Source organism: Balaenoptera ricei, chromosome 1 (assembly GCF_028023285.1).
Source record: "Balaenoptera ricei isolate mBalRic1 chromosome 1, mBalRic1.hap2, whole genome shotgun sequence".
Lineage (NCBI taxonomy): Eukaryota > Metazoa > Chordata > Mammalia > Artiodactyla > Balaenopteridae > Balaenoptera > Balaenoptera ricei.
In genome coordinates this window covers 20495696-20522598 of record NC_082639.1, presented here as the reverse complement: position 1 = coordinate 20522598, position 26903 = coordinate 20495696, and the positions used below count along the sequence as shown (strand labels likewise).

General features: G+C 52.6%; 2 protein-coding genes across 3 annotated transcripts; both read right to left on the bottom strand.

Annotated features, from left to right (window-relative positions):
* Positions 1-371: 371 nt before the first annotated feature.
* Positions 372-13868, bottom strand: CATSPER4 (cation channel sperm associated 4). The gene is made up of 11 exons (XM_059895868.1): positions 13797-13868; positions 13595-13669; positions 12974-13117; positions 9912-10013; positions 4638-4735; positions 4348-4468; positions 4020-4153; positions 2552-2726; positions 1581-1792; positions 1092-1257; positions 372-470 (listed from the first exon to the last, which is right to left on the bottom strand). The coding sequence occupies exons 1-11, from the start codon at positions 13866-13868 to the stop codon at positions 417-419; spliced, it is 1353 nt and encodes a 450-aa protein (XP_059751851.1). The 3' UTR covers positions 372-416.
* A 746-nt stretch (positions 13869-14614) lies between these two features.
* CNKSR1 (connector enhancer of kinase suppressor of Ras 1) lies at positions 14615-25308 on the bottom strand. Of its 2 annotated transcripts, none has more exons than XM_059916012.1 (21): positions 25206-25308; positions 21906-22063; positions 21621-21802; positions 20958-21042; positions 20493-20534; positions 20309-20413; positions 19527-19586; positions 19346-19414; positions 18952-19053; positions 18795-18865; positions 18627-18703; positions 18377-18483; positions 18268-18298; positions 17693-17865; positions 16763-16836; positions 16528-16599; positions 16187-16260; positions 15978-16039; positions 15797-15896; positions 15516-15697; positions 14615-15265 (listed from the first exon to the last, which is right to left on the bottom strand). In XM_059916012.1, the coding sequence occupies exons 1-21, from the start codon at positions 25255-25257 to the stop codon at positions 15011-15013; spliced, it is 2133 nt and encodes a 710-aa protein (XP_059771995.1). In that variant the 5' UTR covers positions 25258-25308; the 3' UTR covers positions 14615-15010. The 2 variants fall into 2 exon arrangements, with proteins under 2 accessions (XP_059771995.1, XP_059771996.1); XM_059916013.1 differs by having other exon boundaries at positions 16802-16836.
* Positions 25309-26903: the final 1595 nt, after the last annotated feature.

The following is a 26903-nucleotide window of genomic DNA, read 5'->3' as shown; positions in this document are numbered from 1 at the left end:
ATTGATCCCAACACAAAAGTTTATTGTTGATACAGATACCTGGCCCCACTGGCCTCACCTTTCTTCTCTTGGTGCTTGGGCCCACTTGGACTACATCTTGTTCTGGTCTAGCAGGATACCAGGGATGCCCATCCTTAGGGCAAATCCTGGCTGCCTTGGCCAGCACCCCCTTCTGTGCTCATCCTTGTGGTAGGGCTCCCACTCTCATCCAGCATCCTTCTCCATCCCGGTTCCTCTGGACCTGGGGCTCACAGGCACAAGCCCTAGAGATGCCACCCCCTTCCATCCCCAGGCATCTGCCCGGGTGTAAGGGAGAGGATGGGTTCAGGCCAGGATGTGCCAAGTCATGCTAGTGATGCAGAAGATGCAGTGGCTGGGTGTGTGTGCTCATGCCCGTTGGCTCCCGTCCTGCCCTCTCAGCGGCTGGACTTGTGTTTGTTAAGGAGTACATTTGTGTTGGATTCCTGAACCTGCAAACCAAGAGGTCTTCTTGTCAATGCCCCCACCCTGACATGGCAGACACCCCCTTACTCCCCTCCTTCAGCTCAACAGCTGTTCATCCAGGCCTGGCAGGAAGTCCTTCACGTCTAACTCTAGCCTGCCGAGTCTGCTCTCCGACCGTGGGAGCTCAGGCCATGGACATTCACAAGGCTCCCAGTCTGATGGTGTGGGAAGCAGAAAGAAACTAAATACTGTGGGACTGTGACTTTTTCTCCATAGAATCTTCCTCCCTCAGGAGGCTGCTCCTCTTATGCACCCTAGACAGGACCTGGGGGTCCTATGCCCCCAGTGGGCCTGAGTATCTGCCACTAAGCAGGAACTGAACCGCTCAAGTCTCACTAAGAAAGGGTAGGTTTGACAGCGTTGAAGACCGAGATGGCTCCGTGGGTGGAGCCCTATGGGAGGGGCGGGGCCTCCCGGAGAAGGAAAAGTTGGAGCCTGACCAGATTGGCGGTGACTGCTGGGGTGCTTGGGAGTCTAGGGGGCGGACCAGATCTTGGAACAGACAGAGACCTTGACTAATGGGGTTGAGGCTGAGCTGGGTGGGGTGGCGAGGTGAGTACCGATTGGGTAGGAGAGGGAAGCTTCACCTTTTCCCTGTTGACGAGCGCAGTGATCAAGTCTTGCTGACAAGTCATCTCACGGATGTCTATGGAGGACCCGCTCGCCCTCGACAGGCTCCACGACAAGTGCCTCTGCATCAGCTCCTCCTCCTGCTCCTGGTTGAAGCGGATGGAGCGTACTTCGTCCACTATCCTGAGGGCGGAGGGGTGGCGCGTTCCGAGGGTGAGGGTTGGAAGGCTGCCCTCCCATCTCTTCCCTGGTGTCCAGCCCCCTTCGCCCTCCCCCTTTACTCTGAGAGAGGCCGAGGCTCGAGGCTCTTGTGAGATGCGAGGAACCGGGAGGTCTGGATTCCAGTTCCCTCACCGACAGGCTGGCGAAACCTGGGCAATTCACTTAACCTCTCTGGGCCCCAGGGTCCGCATTATAAAACGGTGAGGGCGTGAGGCCAGAAGAATCTGAGGCTCCACTCAGCCCTGACTCACGAGACTCGAGGGTACCCCCAGTACCCGCCCTACGTGTTGAGCTCATCTCGGATCTCCTTGTACTGCATCAGGTTCTCCTGTATTGCCTCGAGCACCAAGCAAAAGTTGTCGAATGTGTCTTCTGAGAGGTTCGTCGGGAGGCCCCCCATAAACGGCTCCTGGGGGACGCCAGATGTCTCCAAACGGGCGACCACGCAGTGCACCAGCGGCAGCTCGTTATTCCCATTTCCCTCCTCGTTGCCTGTCTGGGGAGGGGGAAATGGAGAGGGAAGGGCGGCTCAGCCGGCACCCCCTCCCCTTGCCCCTTCCTGCTTGGCTTCAGGGAAGATGAGTCTCAGGACACCGGGGTTCTAATGCCCCTCGTTTCAGCTCTAACCAATCTTAGGCTCTCTCGTTCGCTGTGGGAGCTCCACTTGAAACGCACGAGCCCATCCCTCACCTTTTTGGAAATTCTCACCCCTTTTCAAAACTTAGTGCTTCCCCCACCATTTCACTCCTGATAAATCCTACCCAGCAAACTTCTGAAACCCTATCTACTCTCAAGTCACAGCCCACAGCCCTCAACACTTTAGGCAATACTCCACACTACACTCCCCAGCCTTTCGGAAGCTCTACCCCTGAATGAATAACACTATAGCTAATCTTTATTGAGTTCTTAGTATGTGCCAAGTACTGTTCGTTTACCCATGAAATTATCATAATAGCCCTATGAAGTACTATTATTATTTCCATTTTACAGGAGAAGAAATTGAGGCTTAGATTGGTTAAACGCCCTAAGGTCACTCAGCTGCTTAGGTTTTAGTTGCCATAGAACGAGACACCTAGGAACCCCACACCCCACAGAAGCCCCCGTTGGTGAGCTGGCGGTGGACAATGCTGCCTCCACGTCTCAGGCTTGGCTTTCTTCAGGCCCCCGAGTGTGCGCGCGCACACAAACACACATGCTCAATTCAGCACTCAAATACACTCTGCCCCTCCCCCCCTGCCCTCCCCATCTCACTCACCTCACTGAAGGCTATTTGACGCTGTTGCCCCTGTTCGCCTGCCTTCATCATTTGCTCCAGATTGGTGGTCACCACGACGACCAACAGGTTGATGCCAATGAAGGCACCGACGGTGATGAAGATGGCAAAGTAGATGGCGCCCCCAATCTCCACTGCGTACTCCCTTGTCTCCATCCTGGAGATGGCAGTCAGGGGCCCTATCACCTCCCTGGCCCTTTGGGCCTCAGTTTCCTCATCTATGAGATGGGGAAATTATCTCAAGGCCCACTGGGACTTCTGCTGCCTCACTGCTGTTGTGGAGATCTAATGCCTTACTCCTAATTGTACCCGCAGCTGCTTTTTACTGAGCACCAGCTGTACTGCCAGACAGTGGGCGGTCCTCAAGCCAGCCCTGCAAGGTGGGGATTTGTACGTCAGCATTATCGAGTTTAATCTATTGGCTATATTCTTTAGTCATGTCGTTCTTACTATAAAAAGTAATTCAAGCTCATTATAGAAAGATCAGAAGGAAAATATACAGGAAAAAAATCCCACCCACTGTTAATACCTATTGTAAATCTCCCATAAAATATTTTCCCAAATAATAGTTTTCTCTCTCTTGCTATGCATGTGTGTGCATGTGTGTGTACACAGTGCCAGACTCTACTAATTCTCACAGCAATCCATGACACGGTTAATAATGTATTATAATCCCCAGTTGACAGATGAGGAAACTGAGGCTCAGATGGCTGCACGGCTAGTGCAGTGGAGCAGACTCAAAACCCCAGGCCACCTTTATTGCACACTCCATGATTTTTCCACTGCCTGCATCATAATGGGTAATGAGTGCAGAAGCCCCTTTACCAACTGGGCTTCTACTCTCACACGAAGGAGATAAAAAGAAAATCAGTCAGGGGGACCCACTCGCTGGAGTGGACTGGAAACAAATAGGGTTTAGGCTTAATGGGAAAGAGGTAAAGAACAGAACCCAGGGAGCCATCTGTGGCCAATAATGACTTTGGGCAGTGGGTCTCAGAATGAATAAATGAGACCCTAAGCTCTCAGGAGTCCAGGCAGTTTGGTGGGCTCCAGTGTGGGCTGGGAGGCTGCCTTGGAACCCTAGGTGCAACCACAGACCTGCTCCCTTGCCCAAGGCCTAGTTGCCCAGCTGCTGAGCATAATGGGAGAAATCTCCATGAATAGCCTGCAGTGGGACCTTGAATGGGTGGAGTTTCATTGGGATATCACTTCAAGTAGACTGCAAACCCAGAGGCCTCAGCTCCAGGGAGTCTGCTTTTCTCCAGTTTAAAGCCCCAGGCATCCCCCTCCTGCTGTGCCATCCTCATCCCAAGCCCTGGAGCCGCACTCCCACCCAAGAGCCCGTCTCCCTCCCCAGTCAGTTTTTTGCCCCTGGGAGCCCAGCCCCTCCCCCTGCCTAGCTTGCCTGGACTGGGCGCCCCCCCCACCCGGAAGCCCCATGGGCACTCACTGAAAGTCACCGTAGATGTCCACCCAGCCATCCTGGGTGATGCAGATGAAGAGGGTATACAGGGCAACCTGCATGTTCTGGAAATGCATGGGCACGAACGCACCAAAGAGAGTGACCCCAAATACTGAGAACACCTGCCAAAGAGACCAGAGACCCGCCCGGGACTTCACCCGAGGGCCTTGGGGACAGGACATGCAAATGAGCTGCCAAGGGAGTCACAGGGCTTCAGGCCCATAGCCTCTCCTCTTCTCCAGACACCCTGTATCCCCAGGGACCTAGGGGCCTGTTCAGGGAAGGGGAGTAGCCGGAGGCAGGGGAGGGCACTGACCAGCATGAAGAAGAGGATGAGGGCCACGATGTTGGCCATGTCGGGCACTGACTGCAGGATGACACGGATGATCCGGGCCAGGGGCTCCACTGCCATGCACACGTGCACCAGACGAAGTGCCCTGTGGCAGAGCCTCTCAGGGGTGCCCCTCGGCCCTTCCCAGACCCCTCCTCCTCACCGTCCCCCCACCTGCCCAGAAAGGCAGAGCTGATCTCCACCTGGTAACAACCCCTTCCTCTCTTTCCCAGGGTCCAGACAGGTCCCTTCTTTTCTCAGAGTTCCCAGCTTACCTGAGGGTGTAGGTGATAGAGATGGCACTGAGTTCATTAACGAAGAACCCCAGGAGCAAGATAAAGATGATAAGGAAGTTGAGGATGTTCCAGCCGTCCTGGGGGGTGGGCCAGCCCCAGCAGGGTCTGTCAGGCCCAGCCCATGGGTTCATCCTGGGTCTGCCCTCCCTACACCCCAAGGATGGGGGACTCAATGGTCCTCTCGAAGCAGGGCCAGTCATCTGCCATCCACTGCTGTTACTCATCCTGCTGTCGCCCCAAACATGCCACAAAACATACATGCGCTCGCTGTCTCATACACATGTCAATAGCCAAGCGCAGTGTCTGAAGCACGCAGTGGAGTCTCTCACATATACACAGCCAGTTCCTAAGCTGAGCGCCCACCTTGGCTAGTGCGCTGCTGACAATGGCCTTGCCCTGCAGTTAGGTGACCTGAGAGTGTTTGGATGCTCCAGCTTTGTGTGACACACACTACAATTAATAATAAAATGAAAATAAATACTGATTAAAACATTAAGGAACAGTGCTTCAATAGCCAGGTCAGAGGTGAACTAACTCTCACTGTAGAAGAAAGGCACATTTTGCAAGCCCTTTGTCCAATATGGCACAAATGCTTTTAGAATGGGGATGGAGGAAGGAAGTTCATGTGTATGACAAATTCGAGCACAACCACTACAGAGGAGAATTTGCTCTAATAAACAATCCGCATTTACCTTTGACCAGTGATCCCACTTCTCGAAATCCGACCCACACAAACTCTAGTACAAGTACAAAATGACATTCGTAGAAGGCTGAAAATAACCAGTGTTCAGCAATTGGGACACTGGTTGAATAAACTATTGCACATTCATTCAGTGGAGTACAGGATAATGAGAAAGGTCTCCATGTACTGATATAGAAAGATCCATTAAGTGACAAAAAGGAAAGTGCAGAACAGTGTTTACAGTATGCTACTGTTAGGAAAGGGAAGACTAAAAATATGTACATATTTGCTTATGATTGCAAAATAACACTAGGAGGATAAACAAGAGATTATAAATAACGAAGATTATCTGAAGAGGGTGGGGATGAGGGGAAGGGATGAAGGATCAGGAGTGGGAACAAGAATTCTGTGTGTGCCTTTCAATAGTCTTTTTTTTTTTAATTGTAGTATAGTCGCTTTACAGTATTGTGTTGGTTTCTGCTGTACAGCAAAGTGAATCAGCCACATGTACACATATATCCCCTCTTCCTTGGATTTCCTTCCCATTTAAGTCACCACAGAGCACCGAGTAGAGTTCCCTGTGCCATACAGCCTGTTATCATTAGTTATCTGTTTTATACACAGTAGTGTATACATGTCAATCCCAATCTCCCAGTCCATCCCACCCCCCCTTCCTCCCTTGGTATCCATTCGTTTGTTCTCTACGTCTGTGTCTCTATTTCTGCTTTGCAAATAAGTTCATTTATACCATTTTTCTAGATTCCACATATATGTGTTAATATATGATATTTGTTTTTCTCTTTCTGACTTACTTCATTCTATATGACAGTCTCTCAATACAGTTTTGACCAATATGTAGCTGCATTAAATATTCAAAAAGAAAATGATTTTTAATGGAGAAAAAGTTCTTAAATTTATTAGGCAGTCCAATAAACACAAGCCCTCCTGGTGTTTCACATTCAAAGTGTCGGTGCCTAAACATACACAGGGAGACACAAGTCTGCCTGTCTACAGATCCATCCCTCTATCCATTCAGTATTAAGCTCCTACTATATGCCACACCTCAAATCAGATCCTGAAGATATAGGATTTCTGCCCTGCTCGGCTCACAGACTGTTTTGAGGGAGGTAGATAGACAGTAAATTTTAACTCCAGGTAAGAGGTGAGTACAAAGCATTAGGGAGACAGAGCAACAACTAACCTAGCCTGGGAGAGACAGGAAGACTTCCTGGAAGAGAAGACATCTGCATGAGTCTTAAGCTGTAAGTAGGAGGAAAGCAAGTGAGTAAGTGGCAAAGAGATTTTATAGACTAGGGGTCAGCATGGGCATGAGGTGAGAAACAGCAGTGTGTGTGTGTGTGTGTGTGTGTGTGTGTGTGTGTATGTGTGTGTGCATGCATGCACTTGAAAGTGTGTATTGGGGAATGCCACTACAAGCAGCCTGATGTAGCTGGAATACCCAAGGGTAAGGCCAGGAGTGATGAGGCTGCAAAAGCAAGCAAGAGCCACATCATGGAAGGCCTTAATCACAGTGAGGCATTTAGACCTGATCCTATAAACAATAGGGAGCCACTGGAGGAGTTTAAGGGTACTTTGTCTTGGGCCTTCGGAAAATTACTTTGATGGCAGGTGGGGTACACAGGAAGCCATAGCAACATCCTGGTGAGAGAAGACAAAGTAGGAGCTAGAACAGGGATAGCAGAGATGCAGAGGCAGCAAGAAATCTGAGAAATATTTAGGTGGTGAAATCGTAATTAATAGGCTATGGAGGTAAGAAGAAGAGGGAGGAGCCACACGAGGGCCATAGAAAAGGGGGCACTGGGGGCAAAGCTTTGGGGATCCCCACGTGCCTGGGTAATATTTGAGATATTAACTTGCAGACTTTCCTCCCTCCCCTGCATTCTCCCTTTCCATCTACCCATTCAACAGGGAGCAGTCCTTGTATGCTGGGACCAGGGGAGGGGTTGGGGGTAGGGAAGGAGACAGCAGAGGGCCTCTAACAAGCCCTGGCTTTTGGCCCTGGGAGGCTGGCCCCAGATGAAGGTTAGGGTTTGGGACATTAGTTCTCAGCGATTAGTTCTGGAGGGTGTTTGCCTTCCAGAGGACATCTGGCAATGTCTGGGGACAGCCTTGATTGTCACAGGTAGGAAGGTGCTAATAGCATCTAATGGGTAGAGACCAGGAATGCTGCTAAACATTCTACAATGCACAGGACAGTCCCCCGACAACAAAGAATTATCCAGGCAACATGTTAACAGTGCCGAGGTTGAGAAATCTTGTCCTTGAGAGGACAAGCAGAGTGGCTTGGAAGAACAGAAGATTCTCAGGCTTGCTCCAGTTCTCTTGTGCTAATGAAACACTGGAGCTTAGCTTTGAAAGTGCAGGACCCTTGAAAGTGCAGGCCCCTTGAAAGTGCAGGCCTTCCTAACTGCTGCTAAAAGTGAGACAGGCTGGGACCTGGGACCCTTGGCTGCAGTGCTTGCACCTGATACACCTCTCCTCCAGCAACAAAATACAAAGAAACTATAAGGGACTGAAAATAACCGCTCGCATGAGCAGCTGGGGCAAATTATGGACAAAAAGATACAAAAGGCCCAAATGCCACTTCTGAAGAGCAAGGAGCAAAGGCAGGGGGTTGGGAGCAAAAGCAGGGTACTGTGCATGCCCCCTGTACACAACATCACCAAAGGGGTGGGCAGACCACCCAAGCCACAAGCTCATCCCCCCCCTGAAGTGAGTGAGCAAGGGAACTTGTTACTTGTTCTCTCTCCTCCCTGCTGCAGCAGGGGCCCCGATAAAGCCTTGCCTGAATTTCTTGTCTGGCCTCTGATCAGTTTCTATTAATTAAGGAGGCCAAGAACCCTGGCCGGTAACAAAAGAAATCTCAGGTCTACAGGAAGGAATAAATATTCTCTCTTATGCAACAGATGTCTGCCTGTAACCTAGAGCTAGTTCTGAAAAAGTGGTACATTGAAATGTTCACAAAAAGCATGGTACCTATTCTCCTCTCCAGTGTGGAGACATGTAAATATGCACCATCCTATTCTATTTTCTGTTAATAAACATCCTTCCAAGTGTTGTTTTCACAAAGCAGTCTTTAAGACATCTGGACTTCAGAAATATTGTTCTAGGTTCTACATTCTGTGTTCTATGAAGTGACACCTCTAACCCCTGGAAAGCTTGTAATTCTAATTGGTTTTCCTGGTAATGGTATTTAAATGATGATTCCTTTTTATGAAAGGTATAAAAATCTGATGTGTTTTTTTCTAAAGCCTCTTCTTGCACATGCCCAAAGGCAAGATAAATCCCTTGACTCCAGAAATCCCTTGACTCTAGAAGTCCTGTTCAAACAAAGAATTTGAGTCTTTGTCTCATTTTATGTAATGTTAAGATCTGTTCCCACCCAGACAGCTTTTTGATACCCTCCAGAATAGGGGTAGACAAACTATAGCCCAAGGGCCAAATTGACCAGCAGCCCCTCTTTTTAAAGACCCTCAGGTTTACAATGGTTTTTATATTTTTAAATGGTTAGGGGGAAAATCAAAAGAAGAATAATGTTTTGTGACATGTGAAAATTACATAAAGTTCAAATTTTAGTATTCACAAATAAAATTGATTTGGAACATAGCCATGCTCATTTGTCTATGCACTGTCTATGGCTGCTTTTGTGCTCTCACAGCAGAAGTGAGTGTTTGCAACAGAGACTGTATGGCCCACAAAGCTTAAAATATTTATCTGGCCCTTGTGAAAATTAATAAAGGGAAACCTCACTACAATGGAATTGGGAGGCCAAAAGGGGGAGCTCTCACACAGTATCACTAGATGTCAATTACAGGAAGAATTGTCAATTACAGACTGCAACAGAAAAATCCCAAAGGGGAAAGAATTATCAATTACAGGCCCCAACAGGAAAAGATGAACATTGCATCTCCTGCAAGAAATCGACTATTCCAGCAACTCAGCCAATGACAGACCATCATCACCCTGAACTCTCACTTTTCTCCAGTAGATTTTGGTTCAAAACAACCCTTCCCAACTTCCTCCTTTTTCTCTATAAAATAATGTTCCTCTCCATTGTTTGTTGGACTAGCCTATGGCTTTTGCTGTAGTTTGCTAGTCCTGATTTGCGATTCCTCTGCTATTCCCAAACAAACCCTTTTTTGCTGGTAAAATAACTGACTGTTTTATTCTTCAGGTCAACACCCTTTACAGAAAATCTTTGCTGACCCCTGCTCTTGAACCCTGTAAATTAAGGTGGATACTCTCAACTGTATTTCTCCGATAAGGAAATCAAGGTTTTCCCAAGATCTCAGAACTAGGGAAGGCTGGGTCAGGAATTGGAACCCAGGGAGGCTGCACTTCTAGTACAAATTACTTTCTGCCACATCACAGACATCTCAGAAGTAGTTAGTTTCTCCTTCTGCATGAGCACGCGTGCACACACATGCACACACCCCCCTCCCCCTGTGCACCTTGCAGGGCCAGGTGCACAGGGATGGGGATGGGGATGGGGTGGGGTGTTGTCCATAAGGAGGAATAGATGTGATGGCAGGGAGGGCCCAGGATCTCACCTTCCAGAAAATCCAGAAGCCATTTAACCAGCCGAGGAGAAGTTCACAGATAAGGATAGTCAGCACAATGTCATCTATGGTAGAGAACAACTCATAGTGTTTCTACATGGAAGATAGAGAAAAGGAAGGGCAGAGAGGTGAGTAGGGGGGTGGCAAGACCAGGGAGAGAGCATGTCTGCAGGGGAGGGGAAGCCCAGATTCTTATTGCTCTTCATCCTCAGCATCTTTGTAGCTCCCTTTAGAGCACCCCTTCCATGTATGTGCCAGGCACCATGCTAAGGCCACAAATGTATTATTTCATGTTACCATCACCATCGTCCTATGAAGTAGGTTTTATTTCCATCTTGCACTTGATGGGAACCTCAGAGAGGTGCCCAAGGTCAGACAGTTAATGATAAAGACTGTTGTCTGACTACAAACCCTTGTTCTTAACCTCTAGAGTAGGAAAAGGGAGGTGGAGAAAGGCAGAAGAGACTCCAGGATTGGGAGGAAAAGACCTGGCCCTTGAGATGGAGGACACCGAGCCCCATCCTTGCTTCTCTGAGTGTCCCAACCACTCCTGCTGCTCCAGCTCCCAAATCCCCCCAGCCAGGCCTGACCAAACTCCTGGGTATCCCCCTACTCACGGGTCCAAGACATGTTCCCTGGGTGGATGGATTGATGGATGGATCCATGACTTTGAATTCTGTTTAAAACCCAACTCATGTTCATGCAATCTCCTGTTAAGCTGTGACTCTGCTATAGTTTGGGACATGAACAGCTCCCAGCCCCCGACTCCACCCTGGCAGCTACCAAAGTCACCTCGACTCCTCCCTTTCCTCACCTCCATGGCCCACAGACTCAGTGCTTCGAGCCTCTTGCTCCCCACACCTTGCCACCAACCCCATCCACCAGCCAATGCGAGCCTGGGCAGAGTTTCTTCTTCTTCTTTTTTTTTTTTTTTTTGGCCACACCACGCAGCATGCGGGATCTTAGTTCCCCGACCAGGGATTGAACCCAGGCCCCCTGCAGTGGAAGCACGGAATCCTAACCACTGGACCACCAGGGAATTCTCTGGGCAGAGCTTCTGAAACTCAGATGGGAGCTAAAGTTTATGGGCTTCCAGCCTGTTCCAAATTCCCAAAGGGCATCATGGGCCAGGGACGTCTGCCTACAACAAGGAAGGGCTTTCTTTCCCTTCATCTTTCCCTTCAGCTCTACCCCACTGGCCACTGGTGGCAATAGGCTCTCCTTACTATTTACTGAAAGAGCTTCCTAAACAGTCCCCCTGCCTTCTCCAAGTCATGAACATCTGTGGCTAAATCAGAGTTGCCTTCTCCACCCACAAAGCTTCCATGGCCCCCTATGGCCTGCAGGGTGAGATTCAAAACCAGTCTGGCATTCACAAGTCTCTAGGATTTGACCTTCATGGGCACATATCCTATATCAGGGTTTTTAGCATTTTTGACTGGGACTCAAAGAAATATATTTTACGTTTTACACCATAATGCCTTCTCTCCCTCTCCCCTCCTCCCCTCCCTCCCTCTCCCCCACTACAATTTCTACTTCATTCTTTTTCATTTTATTTCATTCTACTTCAAAATGCTGCTATCTACACTCTGAACTCATTTCATGAGCCATTGACAGGTTTTGATCTGCCCTGTAGTCCACGCATTCTGCAAACCTTGGCAATTGGGTTTCTGCCTCCACTACATCAGAGGCAGCTCAAGGTCACAAGAGCTAAACAAGGGATGCTTCAGAGTCCTTTCCTTGCCCTGTCTCCTAGCCACATCTGACCCTCTGCCTGCTCCCTTGGTAATGCGCTCTCCTGGGGTTCCTCCCACTCCTCTGGCCACTCCTCCTCAGCATCCTTTGGCATCTCCTCCTCTATTTTCTGCCCTCTACTTTGAGGCTCTCCTCAGAGCTCTGTCTTGGTCCTCTCCTCACTCAACACTCTCTCCCAGGCAACCTCATCCATTCCTTGAGCTTCAGCAGCCATCCACCTAGATGCCAGTCACTCTCATGTTGCCATACTTTAAACCCTGGCTTTCCTGGATAAACAACAAGTCCTACTGTATAGCACAGGGAACTATACAATATCCTATGATAAACCACAGTCAATATCCTATGATAAACCACAATGGAAAAGAATATAAAAAAAGAATGTATATACATATGTATAATTGAATCACTTTGCTGTACAGCAGAAATTAACTCAACATTGTAAATCAACTATACTTCAATTAAAAAAATAAAAGTAAAGTAAAATAAAATAAAATAAACATTGGCTTTCCAATGACATAGGATAAAACACATCCTCTTTAACAAAACTTAAAGACCCTGTGTGATCTGGCTGCTGACCACCTCTCTGAACTCATCAGTCACCACACTGGACATTTTAAAAATATTGATTTTCAATAGCACAATTCATGTATGTGGTAGACTCCTTGTAAGAAATTAAAACATCAAGGGTAAGACCCAAGCCATAGCAAACTTCAAGTTGGACACACAGAACTCACTTCCATGCTGTTCTGCCCAAAACACTCTTCTCCACCTCTCTCTGCCTGGCCAACTCCTATTCATTCTTTGCTCTCTGCTTAAATGTCCCTTTCTCCAGGAAGCCTTCCCTGACACCCAGATTAGGGTCAATGCCTCCTTTGAGCTTCCACATACTCTGTGACACCCAGGCATTTGGAATGATATGTCTGTGTCTATCTGAGACAGAACTGGGTCTGTTGTGTCCATACCTGGCACTGAGTGCAGTATCTGGTACAGAGTGATTCTCACTTAGTGGCTGTTGATTAAAATGGGATACCCTTCCCCACAAGGCACCCATTTGCCTGCCTCTGCTCACACCATTTTTCTCTTGTCCTTCCTCTGCAAATCCAATGCATTTCTCAAAGCTGGGTCCCCCCCACCACAAAGTCTTCCTTGATCCTTAGGAAAGTCAGCACTGACAGGCCCTTGAAGAGCATCCAATCCAACCATCATGAACAGATGAGGAGCCTGAGACCCAGAGAGGGAAGTGACTTGCCCAGGCCCCTGTTAGATCAGTGAGGTCAGAGGTCAGGCTGGAGTCCCACCTGGCCAAGAACGGAGTTGGTGCGGAGAGCGATGGTGATGGCGTTGACCACCAGCAGCACGGCCAGCAGCAGCTGGAAGGCCGGGTGTCGGAGCAGTTCCTTGACATACATGCGAATGATGAACTCCTGCACGTCCCAGGCATCCTGGGAGAGGGCAGGGGACCTTCCTTCAGGCAGGTGTCACCGTAGGAGGCCTCTGCCTGGAAGTTTGCTCTCAGTGAATAGGGACCCTTGGGGGCCACTCTTGGGAAAGAAGTTGCCTGAGAGGGGATCATGGAACGGGGGCCTCAATGTAGAGGTCACTACCTAAATGGCCACAAAAGCGGGTCACTGCTGGGTGGTCTTTGTTGGGGTCATTGTAAGGGAGACTCTTTTGGGGTCTCTGCTGGCGAGTGGTTGTCATTATATAGGGGCTCCTGTAGGTGTACAGCCGGGTGGTTACTAACATACCCTGGGGGGGGGGGTCACTGCAGGGATCACAGCTGGGACATTTAGAAGGCAGAAGGGGCAGAGGTATTCTGGGGGCCGGTTGCCCCATAGACACAGCTGCACAAGGGTCACTGTGGGGGTGAGGATTGCTGCAGGCCCCCCGACAGGCTGCAGGCCCGGCCTCGGCCTTACCTTACTGCTAGTGATATCTCGGCGGTTGATGAGCACTTGCTCCTCTGGCCGGAGGTAGGGCTCGTGAGCGGCCCTCTGCAAGGGTGAGGAGAGGGCCCATCAGTGCAGCCACTGCCCCTCCGGACCCAGTATGGTCCTCCAGTGCCTCGTCCCGCCCCAGGATGCCCAGCTTGGGCAGTGCAGCCAGGCAGGTACCACCTACCATGTGGTTCAAAGGCTTGATATAGGTGGTGTCGGTCCAGTGCTGCCACCAGGTCCTCTGGTTATCCGCCATAGTTGCTCAGTGTCCCTCCCACTCCTCAAAGAAACTTCATTCCAAGCTGTCCTGCCCCCCTTCGTGGTGATATCATAGAGGCCTCTGTGACCTCCACCTGTCCGCATTCCACCAAGGAATTCTCATACCAAGAGAAGCTCTTCCCACTGACTCCCCTTGGTATGCCACAGAGGAGGCCACGGACACCAAGGGGCTGGGTGGGGTCAGAGGTCAGAGGCTGATGAGAGCAGGTCAGGTCTCCTGTGCAGCCTGGACGGAGACACAGGGGCGGGTCCCTGCTCTGCATCCAGGAGCTGGAGGTGAGACTGGGCTAAGGAGAGAAGAGGAGAAAGGTGTTTCGTTCTGTGGTCCTCCTCCTAGCAGACCTCAGCCTGCAACCCTGCCCACCAGCTACCCCATCCCACCACTCCAGTCTCCAGGGCTGCCCCCACGGCCGCCTTTCTAGGCGAGGTACGTTTCCCCAGCTGTAGAGTGAAAGGCTGGTCTCTGTTTTTCACCTTTCGCCCCTGGAGATGGGGCAGGAGAGCACTCCGGTCTCTGAAGGGCTGGGGAGAGATGGGCATGGGTAGAAGTACCCACCACCCTGGTAGGCATGGGGCTTCAGGTACAGAGCCCAGGCTGGTGGGCCACAGTGTGGGCTAGTTACCAAAAGCGCTCACCCCCCCCTCCCCCGACAGCTTTTCATCCCAGTCCCCTCTGGGAAGCAGATTCCAGATTCTAATACAGAAGTCAAAGGCACATGTAGATTTCTGTTAAAGAAACTGACTTTATTTAGTTGAAAAGTGTCTCCTGGGTAAAGTGAAGAACACCCATACAGACTGGCTTGGGGAACGAAGTGCCGCGGGGCGGAGGGGGCAGGTCTGTGACCCCACAGAGCACAGGGTAGGAGAGAGTTCTTTCGGCCCCGTCTCTTGCTCCTTCCTTGGCACAAAGCTCACTTCACTTCACCCCACTCCAGGGGAGGGAGGAGCAGAAATGGCAGCAGCTCAGGCAGAGGCAGTCAGCTTGGGACAGAACATGGACAAGCACTACTTCCAAACTGGAACAGAATGCAGGGATGCTCTATCCTAGATGTGTCAGAGGTGGTCCTCAAGGCCAGAGGTCAGGAACTAGGGTACTGGCCAGAGTTAGAAGTCAGGAGGTCAGAGGTCACTCTCTGGGGTCAGGGGGTGGAGACAGGAGTGCTCCTCAGGCTGAGAGGGTGGGGGGTGGGAAGACGGTTCCCTGGAGTCAGAGTTTGGGGCTTGGGAGCTGTCCTCAGCCCGCTCCACTCCGCAGGCCCCCAGGCCCTCTGAGTAGAGCTCCTGGTTCTGCTCCTTCCACCTGCGGAATTTCTCCCCAGTGAGCTCGGGGTCGCCTAGCACCTCCTCCAGGGCCTGCAGCTCCTGCATCTTTGCCTGGAAGAGGTGTAGGGGTTAGGGCCATGATCACCCGGGGAGCGGGCAGAGCCTGAGTCCAGAGCTAGCTCTGGAGTCCAGTGGCCTAGAACCCAGCACCTGGCCCGGTCCAGCCCCCATCCTCAAATCGAGAGCCTGGCTCCAGGAACCTAGAACTCGGCCCGGTCCACAGCAGAGCCCAGGGCTGAGGACCAGGAACCGAGCCGAAAGCCCCGAGCCCAGCCCCGAAGGGTGCCCTGCGCCCGCTGACCTTGAGCGTGCTCTGCAGCGCCCGCACGCGGTGCACTCGCTCATTGAGCTGGGGGTCTCGGTTGCGCCGCATGAAAGAGCTCCGCCACTGCTCGTGAGTGAGGGGCTGCGGCCTGCCCAGGAGGGACACGCCACCCAGCCTCAGCCCCCGTACCATTCCTTCCAGGGCCCCTTCGCTGCTGTCTGTGGGAGGGGGAGCAGGGTGAGCGTGTGCCCGCCCCCGCCCCCAGCCCTCCGTCTCGGCTCCCACCCCCCCACCCCACCTGCCGCTTGGCTCAGCACCTGTCGGAGGGCTGAAGGAGGTCCGTGGGCTGCCCTGCGTGAGGGCGGCCGCAAGTGATGTGTCTCCGTGGAGCGAACTCCCAGCTTGGGCCGGGCTGGGCTGGGGGCAGGGTGGAAGGAGAGGAGGGTATCAGTCTGAGTTCCACGCCCTGCTCTTCACCCCCCATCAGCTCCCACTCACCGAGGCTGAGCAGGATCCAGCCTCATCGTCGGGGTCTTCTGCTTCCGTCTCACTGTAGCAGTCTGGGGTGGACAAGAGTGGCTGGGGAACCCATTCAGCTTCACAGGGTTTGGGCAGGCCAGGGGGTGGGCTGGGGGGAATTGAGCTCCCAGCCCCCATCCCAGGGAAGGCAGAGGCTCAGGGGAGACCCAGCCCTGTGAGGCACCCACCTTCCTCTCGGGGCAAGGGGGCGCGGCCTGGAGACCGGTACTTGGAAATGCAGGTAATGAGATGGCGCACCCACCTGTGGAGGGGCAAATGGGTCTCAGGGAGTTTCCACTTACTGTATGCCAGGGGCTTTCACCTATATCATCTTCTAATTTAATCCTCAGAGCAACTCTGAGAAACAGGAATTCTTACTAGTCCATTTTAGAGAAGATGAAACTGAGGCTTAGAGGAGTGAGTGTCTTGATGAGCCCTATCAGAGAGCTGGGCTCTGAATCCAGGCTCCTGAGCCCAGGCCCCCGAGCACTCCCGTGCAAGCTGTGGCGGTCAAGGGGGTGGCACTCACATGCTCAGGTCCGTCAGGGTGTCAGCAGCGAAGATGAAGGGTTTGTACACGTTATGGGTGAGCTGGAACACACTGCCAGGGAGCAGAGGGGCCTCACTCAGCTGGGGGTGCCCATCCAGGATGCAGAGAGGCTGGGCTGGGCATCCCAGCTACCTGCTGCCCCCACCCGCCCCTCCTGTCACCTACCTCTCCCTTTCTCTCCCCACCCCCAGCCTGTCACACCTCAGGACTTAACTATTTTTTCTTCTGATCTTGTCCACTTTCCAGACTGTACCTGGAGACATTGATGAGGCCCTCAGCCTTCTCATCCTGGGGAGATCATAGTGTGAGGGTCAGCTTGAAGCCCCAATACCCTCAAGGCCCAGTCAGGCTCCTGAGGGCGGGGGAGGGGAGAGGGCATTTCCTGGGCTCTCTAACCACTCATCTCTCAGTGCCCAGAGCTCAGGGCAGGAAGCTGGGGTGGGGTCAGGAGGTGTGACCAAGGGGTGCCTCTGAGCCTGGCAAGGGGAGCCAAAGATATCCAGAGAAACAGCCAAGGAAGAGGAGCCCCCTCATGCATTTGCTCCATCACAGACACAGACAAAGCTGCTTTGCAAATGCTCCTCTCCCTGCCTGGTTTTCTTTCTCCTTTCCATCTGACTAACCCTCAGGCATTGATTTTTCAGGAAGCCTTCACCACTCTTCAGGTGGACTGGCCACCTTTGCTGGGTTCCCACCCACCCCTGGCTCTTCTGCCATCATAGTATGTGTTCCCATATCGTCCCTGAGTGCGTATTCATCCCTCTCCCCACCAGCCTGAGTAACGGAAACGGTCCAAGTCTTCCCTGTGTCCCAGGGCCCAGCCCAGAGCTGGGTATGCACCTTGAATGTTAGTTGAATGAATAAACAATTGATTGAACGGCCCATAACTAGGATGAACAGATTAACAAAAGAGGAAGGAAAGGCAGGTGGAATCAAAGAGATTCTACCCGGCCTGTGATACCTTTTCCAGACCGCTTTTATACACACGTCTGTTCAGTTCTCTCTGAAGAGTGTCCCCATTTTACACATAGGAACACTGGGGCCCACCTGTGACCACAGATGGGAGTGGACCGTGGAGGAGGGACAAGAGCCGAGGCCCTGAGGTGACTCGCTTGCTTACCTGTGTGTGTGTATGGGGTCTCACCTGGGGCTGGCGGTACCAGTAGAGCGTGTGTCCCTTGAGCACAAACCAGCAGCGGCGCCAGCGCGGGCCCATGAAGCCCCCGGGCACCTTGCGGAGCAGGAGCCAGCCATCACAGTCAGGCCGGCCCAGCTCCCGGCAGGACACCTGCCGGCGGCTCAGCTGCGTCGCCACGCCTGCAGCAGCACAGCGCGGCTGGTCAGTGAGGGGTTGGCGGGGTGTCCCAGACCCCCAACCTGCTCCCTTGCCCCCCACAAGCACCCCCAGCTGGTATTTCTGAACCCATGCTCTGGGCTCAGAATGTTACACGTGTCACTTCTGAGGTGGGGATGACTCTTCCCATTTTAGAGACAGGGAAGCTGAAGATCAGAGGACGAGCTGTTTGCCTGAAGTCACAGAGCTGGCGAGAGGCCCAGGCTGGGAGCATAGGTCTGTGTGACCCCAGAAACAGCTGTTTCCAGGAGAGGCTGTGCGTGAAGTGTGTGTTGGGGGTGGTGGTCTTGCCCAGCACTGTAAAGACCTCTAAGAGCTCCTCATATCAGGGCATCACCCCCCACCCCGTCAGGTGCATTTCATACCTTTTGATTTCTTGCGACCAGGGACAGGACTCTGAAAGAACCACAGGAGGTTAGAGAAGCGTATGGGTCCAAAGCCACACACCCCTCCTTGCTGAGCCCCAGAGCTTACCTTGTCAGGGTGTTCTGGGGGCTCTGGAGCATCTGCTACCCCAGCTAGGAGTGTGGCTGAGGGTGAATGGGGGCCGGGCTGGGGCTCCGGGTCAAGGGAGGTTGAGGCTGTCAGGGAGGCAGGAGAGAGAGGGAGGGTCCCTGAGCTCAGACCCGGGCCCAGTGGTAGGGTGGGGGTGTAAGAGTCCAGGGTCAGGCAGCCCACATGCCTTGTCCGGGGCATCTGCCGACTGGTGGGGCTTTGAAATTACCTGTCCAGGCAGCAGGGCTGGGTCCGGGACTTGGGTTTGAAGTCAGGTCGAAGGCGAAGACGTCTTCCGATGGGGCCCTGGAGAGATCAGGGAGAGATGAGGTGAGCCATGGCCCACCCGCCAAGACCTACCCGGGGCCAAGACCTACCCGGGGCCCGAGCCTGTTACCTGGGAGACGGCAGGGCCAGAGCCAGTGATGGGCTCACTGGGCGTGGGGGGCCCAGGGCCTGAGGAGGGGTCTGAGGAATAATCAGAAACAGGTGATGGAGCTGGCGACAGACAGGGGTCTGAAAGCAGACTGGGGGCAGGGGAGGGCGGCAGGTACCTGTGAGGGTATCTCCGGCGCCAGGACCTTCTTCAGCACTAAGCTGACCCCGTCTGGCTCCCGGAGCAGCTCCCTCACCACGTTTTTATGGGGCCAGCCCACCTGGGGGACAGGGCAGAGGGCAGGGCAGGGATGCTGGGCAGGACTGAACTGGGCAGGAGGCTCTGAAGCAACCCGACAGCCTTGGCCTCACAGCACTCTCTCAGCCTCCCGCTCAACCTCAACTCATCCTCCTCCAGGAAGCCTCCACGAGCCCCTCTGACCTGTGTGAGCTGGCTGGCCTCACGGAAGGCAGCTCCCACAGCCCTGGTCTCCCCAAGGGAACCTCCCCACCCACCGACCTGGGTTCTACTCAGGACCCCCTTCCTCCCACCGCGCCCCTCCCCTCACTCACCACCACCTGCTCATTGATCTGGACAATCTCGTCTCCAGGCAGGATCTGCAGCCGGGAATCAGTGGGGACCTGGTGGGGGGGTGGGATTCAGAGGGTCACCCTCATGGGGCTGGAAGCTGGCTTGGCTGGCAGGTTGGAGGGCCACGGGGGTGGGCGGCTGAGAAGGGTGTAGGGGTCTCACCTGGGTGCCCACTCGAGACACAAAGTGCAGGCAGTTGCTGGTGGTGTGGATCTCCAGGCCCTGCAGGGCAGAGGCTGCAGTCACTAAGGGTGTGGGGACCGCCGGGCCAGGACCCCTGCTAGGCACCAGGACTCACAGGTGGGTGGAATGGGGGAGAGAGCTGGCCTCAGCTTGGCACTGCTCGACTTGCTATGTGACTTTGGGCTCACCGCTGCACCTCTCTGGGCTCTGCCTCCTCCCCTAAGGGCTGAGGGGAGCAGGTTGCAGACTTCTGAGGTATAAGATTCTCAGCAACTTTCCTGAAGAATCTCATACCTCAGGGACAGGAGCAGGACAGGGCAGGGCTGGGGCCTCTGGTTTTCCCAACTGGTCAAAGATTAAAGCAAAAAAGTTCATGTCGTCTCCCCTCTCCCCTAGGTCCGTGTCCCAGGGCTGGGATGTGTCACCTGAGACCACACCAGCTGCAGCCCCTCAGGACCCGAGAAGGGGCTGAATGACGGTGAGACCCCAGGGAAGTCCTCTGGGCCTTTAACATCTGTACAAAAGTTCCCTGGCGGTCCAGTGGTTAAGATTCCACGCTTGCACTGCAGGGGGTGCAAGTTTGATCCCTGGTGGGGGAACTAAGATCCCACATGCCACGTGGTTCGGCCAAAAAAGAAAAAAAAAAACAGGGCCTTTCAGCTGTGACAGTATAGGATTCTGTGGGATCCTAGAACCAGATTTCAGGGCCCAGACAAGGCTGCCGAGGGGTCAGGGGTGAGAGTTGAGAGGTCAGGGCTCACCGAAGGATGGTCCAGCGGCACGTGCTGTAGCACGGCCTTCTGCTCCAGCAGCTCCTCTGGGCTGCAGCTCAGGATGTTGTGGCAGATCCCGGCCACGTGGCTGCTCTGGTGGATGGAGAGCAGGATGTCTAGCCTGAGCCCCATCCCACCCCATCCCCACACCCCACTCACCCCCCAGACTCACAATCCTCAGGACTTTGCTCTCCTTCTCAGCCGCTGGACAGTCCTGGAAGCAGAGTGAGAGAGCAGGGGCCTGCCCTGAGCAGGGCACACTGCCTTCGCCTGAGGGCAGGGGGATTCCCTGCAGTCCCTCCCGGCGTCCCGTACCCTGGCCCCCTTCCCAGAACTACATGGCCTTAGAGCTTTCGCCCCAAGATCTCATCCCTCTGACGCCAGGCCCCCAGAAGTCACCACACATGCCCTCCCCCGCTCCACCCCCTCCTGAGAATCAAACGTCCTGTGCTGCCCTCGCCAGTTAGGAGCTCCCACGCCCCCATCACCCCCTACCCAGTGGCCGGGCCTCCTCTCTTTCTGCCCTCGCCTCTTCCTGCTCTCACACCTGATCCTGTGCTGATTCACAAGTTATAAAAAGCTCTAGCCTGACTTGGTCTCTACAGCCTGGGCCAAGCCTGGCCTCTGGTTCTCCTACCTCCTGCAAGGCCTGGCCCAGCTCCCCGCACAATTCCCCAATCTCCTGGCAGGATGAGAAGTCATTTAAGTGGGAGAAGAGGTACCTGGCAGAGGGAAGGATGGAGCAGTGGTTAGGGAACTGAGCTTAACAGACAAGTCACTGAACCACCCTGTGCCGGCTATGCATCTGAGACTCTGATGGGTTTTGATTTGGGGTAAAGGAGATGACTGATACATCTAAAGACCTTAGTCAAGTGCCTAATAAATGCCAGGCCCTGTTCTAGGCACTGGGGAGACAGACATTAAACATCTAATTACATCAATAATGATTTAACTTCTACTGCTGTGAAGTGTAGGGAGCTCTGAGAGTGTGTAACAGGAAAGCCTTCTCTGAGGAGGTGACATTAGAGCTGGGACCTATGGGACAAGCAGCGGCCAGTGAAGGGGGTAGAGAGCTCTTTATATAATGCTGTTGATGAGACTGTCACGATTACAAGCTGGAGGTGGGGTGGGAACCCAGGCAACCCAGTGCCCCTACACAGACCAATTAACCTCTTTGCCCAGTTCCACTGTATCTGAACAAGAGCAAAGCTCTATTTTACTCTCCCAGGTCCCAGAGGAAGCCAAGGATGAGAAGGGTCCCCTCACCAGTTACTCAGACCCTAGGAGGAGACCGAAGTACCTGTTGAGCCAGAAGAGGAGGGAACGGGCCGCATGCACCAGCTCCATGGCCGCGGTGAGGACATCTGCAGGAGGCTCAGCACAGCCCCCCAGGCGACCTTGGACTAAGCTCTGGAATGCCCGGATCCCCTCCAGCAGCCCCTCTGTCAGGCTCCGCAGGTTCTCTGACTGTAGCCCGGAGCTCTGTACCACAGAGTGGCAGGTTAATTCCTGGCAGCGGCCAGCCCCCCATCAGCACCGCCACGGTGGGTGGGAGCTGCAGCCAGTGTGGCCGCCATTCACTCACCAGGGCCCGGAGCTGTTCCACCCCTTCCAGGATGAGCTCCTGGTGGCCCAGAGGCCACACAGTTAGAGCTTCCAGGCTTCGGGGGCAGAGCTGGAGCAGGTACTTGCCAGGCAGCTCCCAGTCCTCAAAGTGATAGTCCTGCAGGGAATCATCGAGGCCTGGTGGAAGAACGAGGGTCAGCATGGGGGAGCCAGGGGGTGTCAAGGCCTTTCTGGTCAGTGCAAAAGTCCTTCTCCTAATGACCCTGAGACCCAGGCAGTGTTCTGCCCTGCCCATTTCACAGATAAGCCTACTGAGTTGAGAAGTAGGGTCATATAGGGCAGTGGTTCTCAAAGGATGGTCCCCAGACCAACAGCCGCAGCCTCACTGGAAAACTTGTTAGAAATACAAATTCTGGGGCTTCCCTGGTGGCGCAGTGGTTGAGAGTCCGCCTGCCAATGCAGGGGACATGGGTTCGAGCCCTGGTCTGGGAAGATCCCACATGCCACGGAGCAACTAGGCCCGTGAGCCACAATTACTGAGCCTGCGCATTCTGGAGCCTGTGCTCCGCAACAAGAGAGGCCGCGATAGTGAGAGGCCCGCGCACCGCGATGAAGAGTGGCCCCCGCTTGCCACAACTAGAGAAAGCCCTCGCACAGAAACGAAGACCCAACACAGCCATAAATAAATAAATAAATAAATATTTAAAAAAAAAAAAGAAATACAAATTCTGGGAATTCCCTGGTGGTCCAGTGGTTAGGACTCAGTGCTTTCACAGCTGTGGCCCGGGTTCAATTCCTGGTCGGGGAACGAAGATCCCACAAGCCACGTGGCATGGCCAAAAAAAAAAAAAAGAAAAATAGCCAAAACATGGAAACAACCTAAGTGTCCACTGACAGATGAATGGATAAAGAAACTGTCACACACACACACACACACACACACACACACACACACACACGGGAATATTATTCAGCCATAAAGAAGGAAATCTTGCCATTTGCAGCAACATGGATGGACCCTGAGGGCATTATGCTAAGTGAAATAAATCAGACAGAGAAAGACAAATACTGTATTATCTCACTTACATGTGGAATCCCAAACACCCAAACTCATAGAAACAGAGAACAGATTGATGATTGCCAGAGGCAGGGGATGAGGGGGTAGGGGAAATGGGTGAAGGTGGTCCAAAGGTACAAGCTTCTATTTATAAGTCAGTTTTGGGGATGTAAGGTACAGCATGGTGACTATGGTTAGGATTCTGGGCTTTCACTGCCATGGCCCAGGCTCAATCCCTGGTCAGGGAACGAAGATCCCGCAAGCCACACGGCATGGCCAAAAAAACAAAAACAAACAAACGAATTCTCACATCTGCTGAATCAGAACTCAGGGGCAGGGCCCAGCAATTTGCATTCTAACAAATCCTCCAAGTGTTCTGATGCTGCTCAAGTCATGCTTGATGGGGCTTTGGAGTCAGGGAGACCTGAGTGACAGCGATTGAGCAAGTAACTTAATTACTCCGTGCCTCAGTTTCCTCACCTATAAAATGGGGAAAATAAAGACACCTACCTTCTAATCATGTGTATTAAATGACACGACACATGTCAAGCACTTGGCCAATTGCCTTGGTTCATGGTAGACAGTCAGTAACAACCCCCGTATTATTATTGCCAGACTCTTTACCGTGATCCCCAAGGCCCTGTATGATCCGGCCACCACCTGCCTCTCCAGTCATCTCTTGGCGCACAGCCCCTTAAACTCAACACTTCAGATCCAGAACACTAACTCCCTGCAGCTCTTGGAATGCTCTCTTGCCTCAGGGTCCTCACACGTGCTCTTCCTTCTGCCTGGACTGCTCTTCCAGCTCCTTCACGTCCTTTTTCATCTTACTCCTTCCAGGAAGGCTTCCACAACTCCCCAGGCTGGGATGGGAGCCTCTGCTGCTCTCACTGCCCCTTGCACCTCCATAAACCCCTGCATCAAAGCACTAACCTCTCCTACTTGATCACGAGCTCTTCAAGGACTGGGCCTTAAACAAGTGTTCATCTCTAATTCCAGCCCAGGCCTCTTACAAGGTAGACACTCACAAGTAAGAAAAAAATCTAGTGAATGCTTACTATGTGTTAGGAAAAATTTAAGGGCTTTATACATATTAACACATTTAATCCTCAACGAATCTAGAAAGCAGAGATACTGTTATCCTCATTTTACAGGTAGGAAAACATACAAATAGAGGTTAACAGTCAGCTTTCTCAATCTTTGAAGGAACCCCTGCCATTCCAAGCCAGGGTCTTTTGTGATCAATAGCTCTCCCTCATTCCCTGTGTGACATTAAGAGCACTTGACCAGGAGTTCGTGAACCTGTTACTCCGTGGCTCTGGGCCCTCGAGCACCTCCCTTGCCGTGCACACAGCAAATGTGCTGTGCTGCCTCCCTCCCAACAGACCCTGGCGTTGAACTGCACGTGCCAGGCCCTCGACATGATTGTCTTATTTGGTTCACTTCATGAGATCAGATTTGCCTTTCCCATTTTATGGATAGGGAAACTGAGACTTGTGGTCACAGAACTGGTGAGTGGAGGGGCTGGGCCTGGAACTCAGTCTGGGAGTCTGACGCCAGCCCTGAATCCCTGCTTTTACCGGGGCTGGTCACCCTGAGCCTGCCCTCAGTGGACTCCGGCCGCCCCCTCCACTCTGGCTCCTCCCTGTAGGAGTAGTGTCCTGACTCACCTCCTGGCTCCCAGCTGCATGTCAGAAGGTCTTCACTTCTGGAACCGTTCCCACCTAACTGGGCTCATCCCCCCTGGAGGCCTAGGGAGGGGCAGTGCCGACCCTCCAGTCAGGCGGGGGCTTCTGCTCTCACTGGGAGCTTCGGGGTGGGGGTAGGGAAAAGTCACCCCACCGGCCCTATTCCAAAGCCTCAGCAAATCACTTCCTGGTTCACTGTGTATTTTTCGGCTTCTGAAAAATGGGTTTAATAACAGCCCACTGCGCCCTGGGGCAGAGGGAAGATGAAGGAGATACAGTGGGGGCGGGCAGCTGGGGAGACACCGTCTGTGTTCATTACACAACCACTGCCTCCCCATTGCCACCCTGGAGGCTTCTTGGGCTTCTGGGGGGATGGGAGTCCCCCTCTGGGTCCTCCGGGCCGGGGGGGGGGGGCCCGGGGTCATCTCCATTATCCTTCTGCCAGGTTCACGGCAGACACTCTGTAAATACTTGTTGACTGACTAACCAACTGACAAACTCGGCAGGTCCTTTGTCCTTTTCCTCTCCCCGTCCCACTGCCCCTCAAGCCCGACACTGCCCCAGCCCCACCCACCTCTCAGCCAAGCCGCCACCTTCCCGGGGGTCCAAGTCGCTACTGGCTCCATGGCCAAGTTCGGCTTCTCGGATCCGCACCCGCTCCGTCTCTCCAGCGCAGGAATTTCCGCTCCCAGAGCTCTGACCTGGGGAGGGGCTGGGCTGGGGGCGGAGCCACTAGCATACCTGGGCCCACAAAGCTGGCTAGGTGAGGTGCTGTGACAGCCATTGGCCTACTGCCTGTCCACCTCCTGCCCCGCCCTTCAGGCATCCTAGGGCAGCTGGGCTGCCAGACCAGGGGGTGGTGCCACTGATGTGTGACCCGGGGGATCTCAGAGCTGGCCTGGGATCCGTGCCCAAAACTGGCCTCAAATGGCAGGGTGCGACCCTGACCTTCAAGGCTCCTCAAAAAGGGGCCAAAAAGTGAGCAGTGAGCATGGCAGCAAAGCGCAGAGGTTAGGAAGCCAGAGCCTGGGTGCAAATCTTGGCTTGGCAGCTTGTTAGCTGTGTGACCAAGGGCTAAGCTTACCCACCAGGCATCACTTTCCCTGTCTGTAAAATGGATATAATAGTTCCTACTTCAGAGGGCTGCTATGCAGAGTACCTGTGTTAATAGCTCTACAACCTTTAGAACTGGTTTTTAGCCCCCTCTTTTTTTGCACCGTGGACCCTTTTGGCAATCTGGTGGAAACCCTGGACAGTTTCTTAGAATGATGCTTTTAAAAGCATAAAGCAAAATGCTAAAGATTACAAGGAGGACACTTATTATCAAAATATATTAAACCCCACAAATTTATGATATAGTAATATGCATTTATCAGCATTAAATAACAAGACTGGCAAATTAAATTCCTTTTCTAACGATCAGCATGTTGTTACTCAGCATGAATAACACTGAACTGTGGAGGTGGTCTCTGACTCAGCTCCTTGCACTTACTGATCAGCGAACACCTACAGGTAGGGGATGCAAGAGAGTAACAGATAAGCTGGGTGACCAATGTGAGAGCAGGTGGATTCACCATTTGGTCACTGACCCTCTACTGGGCACCATCAATGGCAGCTATGCTGCAGGAGTGTCTGAAACAGTGTGATTTAGCAGTGGGTTAATAACTGTCACCATTTTGAGATCGTTATGAGCGTAAGTGATATTTTGGGATACTTGTGATAACTACAATTTGATATGAAAATACCTGTGATTTCTACTGGTGACAAAGCCACAGATACTGCTAATACTTCAATCCATAAAGAAGGAAATGGTAAATTTTAGTTAGAGGTTAGTGAAAATAAATATATAATTTTTTTGCCAAGCAAGTTTATAGGCCCCCTGAGTTGGGAAGCCCAGGTTAGGAGCTTTCCTCTAGAACAATGTCTCACACAGACTAAGTGTCTGCAGTTATCATCATCATTATCATCATCCCAGGCCAGGGGACTCCCAGGACTTTGGAATCAGGCAGAATCAGTTCCACTTGTTTGAGATTAACATACACACTGTTATGTATAAAATAGATAACCAGCGAGGACCTACTATATAGCACAGGGAACTATACTCAATATTTTTTTTTTAATTTATTTATTTTTATTTATTTATGGCTGTGTTGGGTCTTCGTTTCTGTGCGAGGGCTTTCTCTAGTTGCGGCAAGTGGGGGACCACTCTTCATCGCGGTGCGCGGGCCTCTCACTATCGCGGCCTCTCTTGTTGCGGAGCACAGGCTCCAGA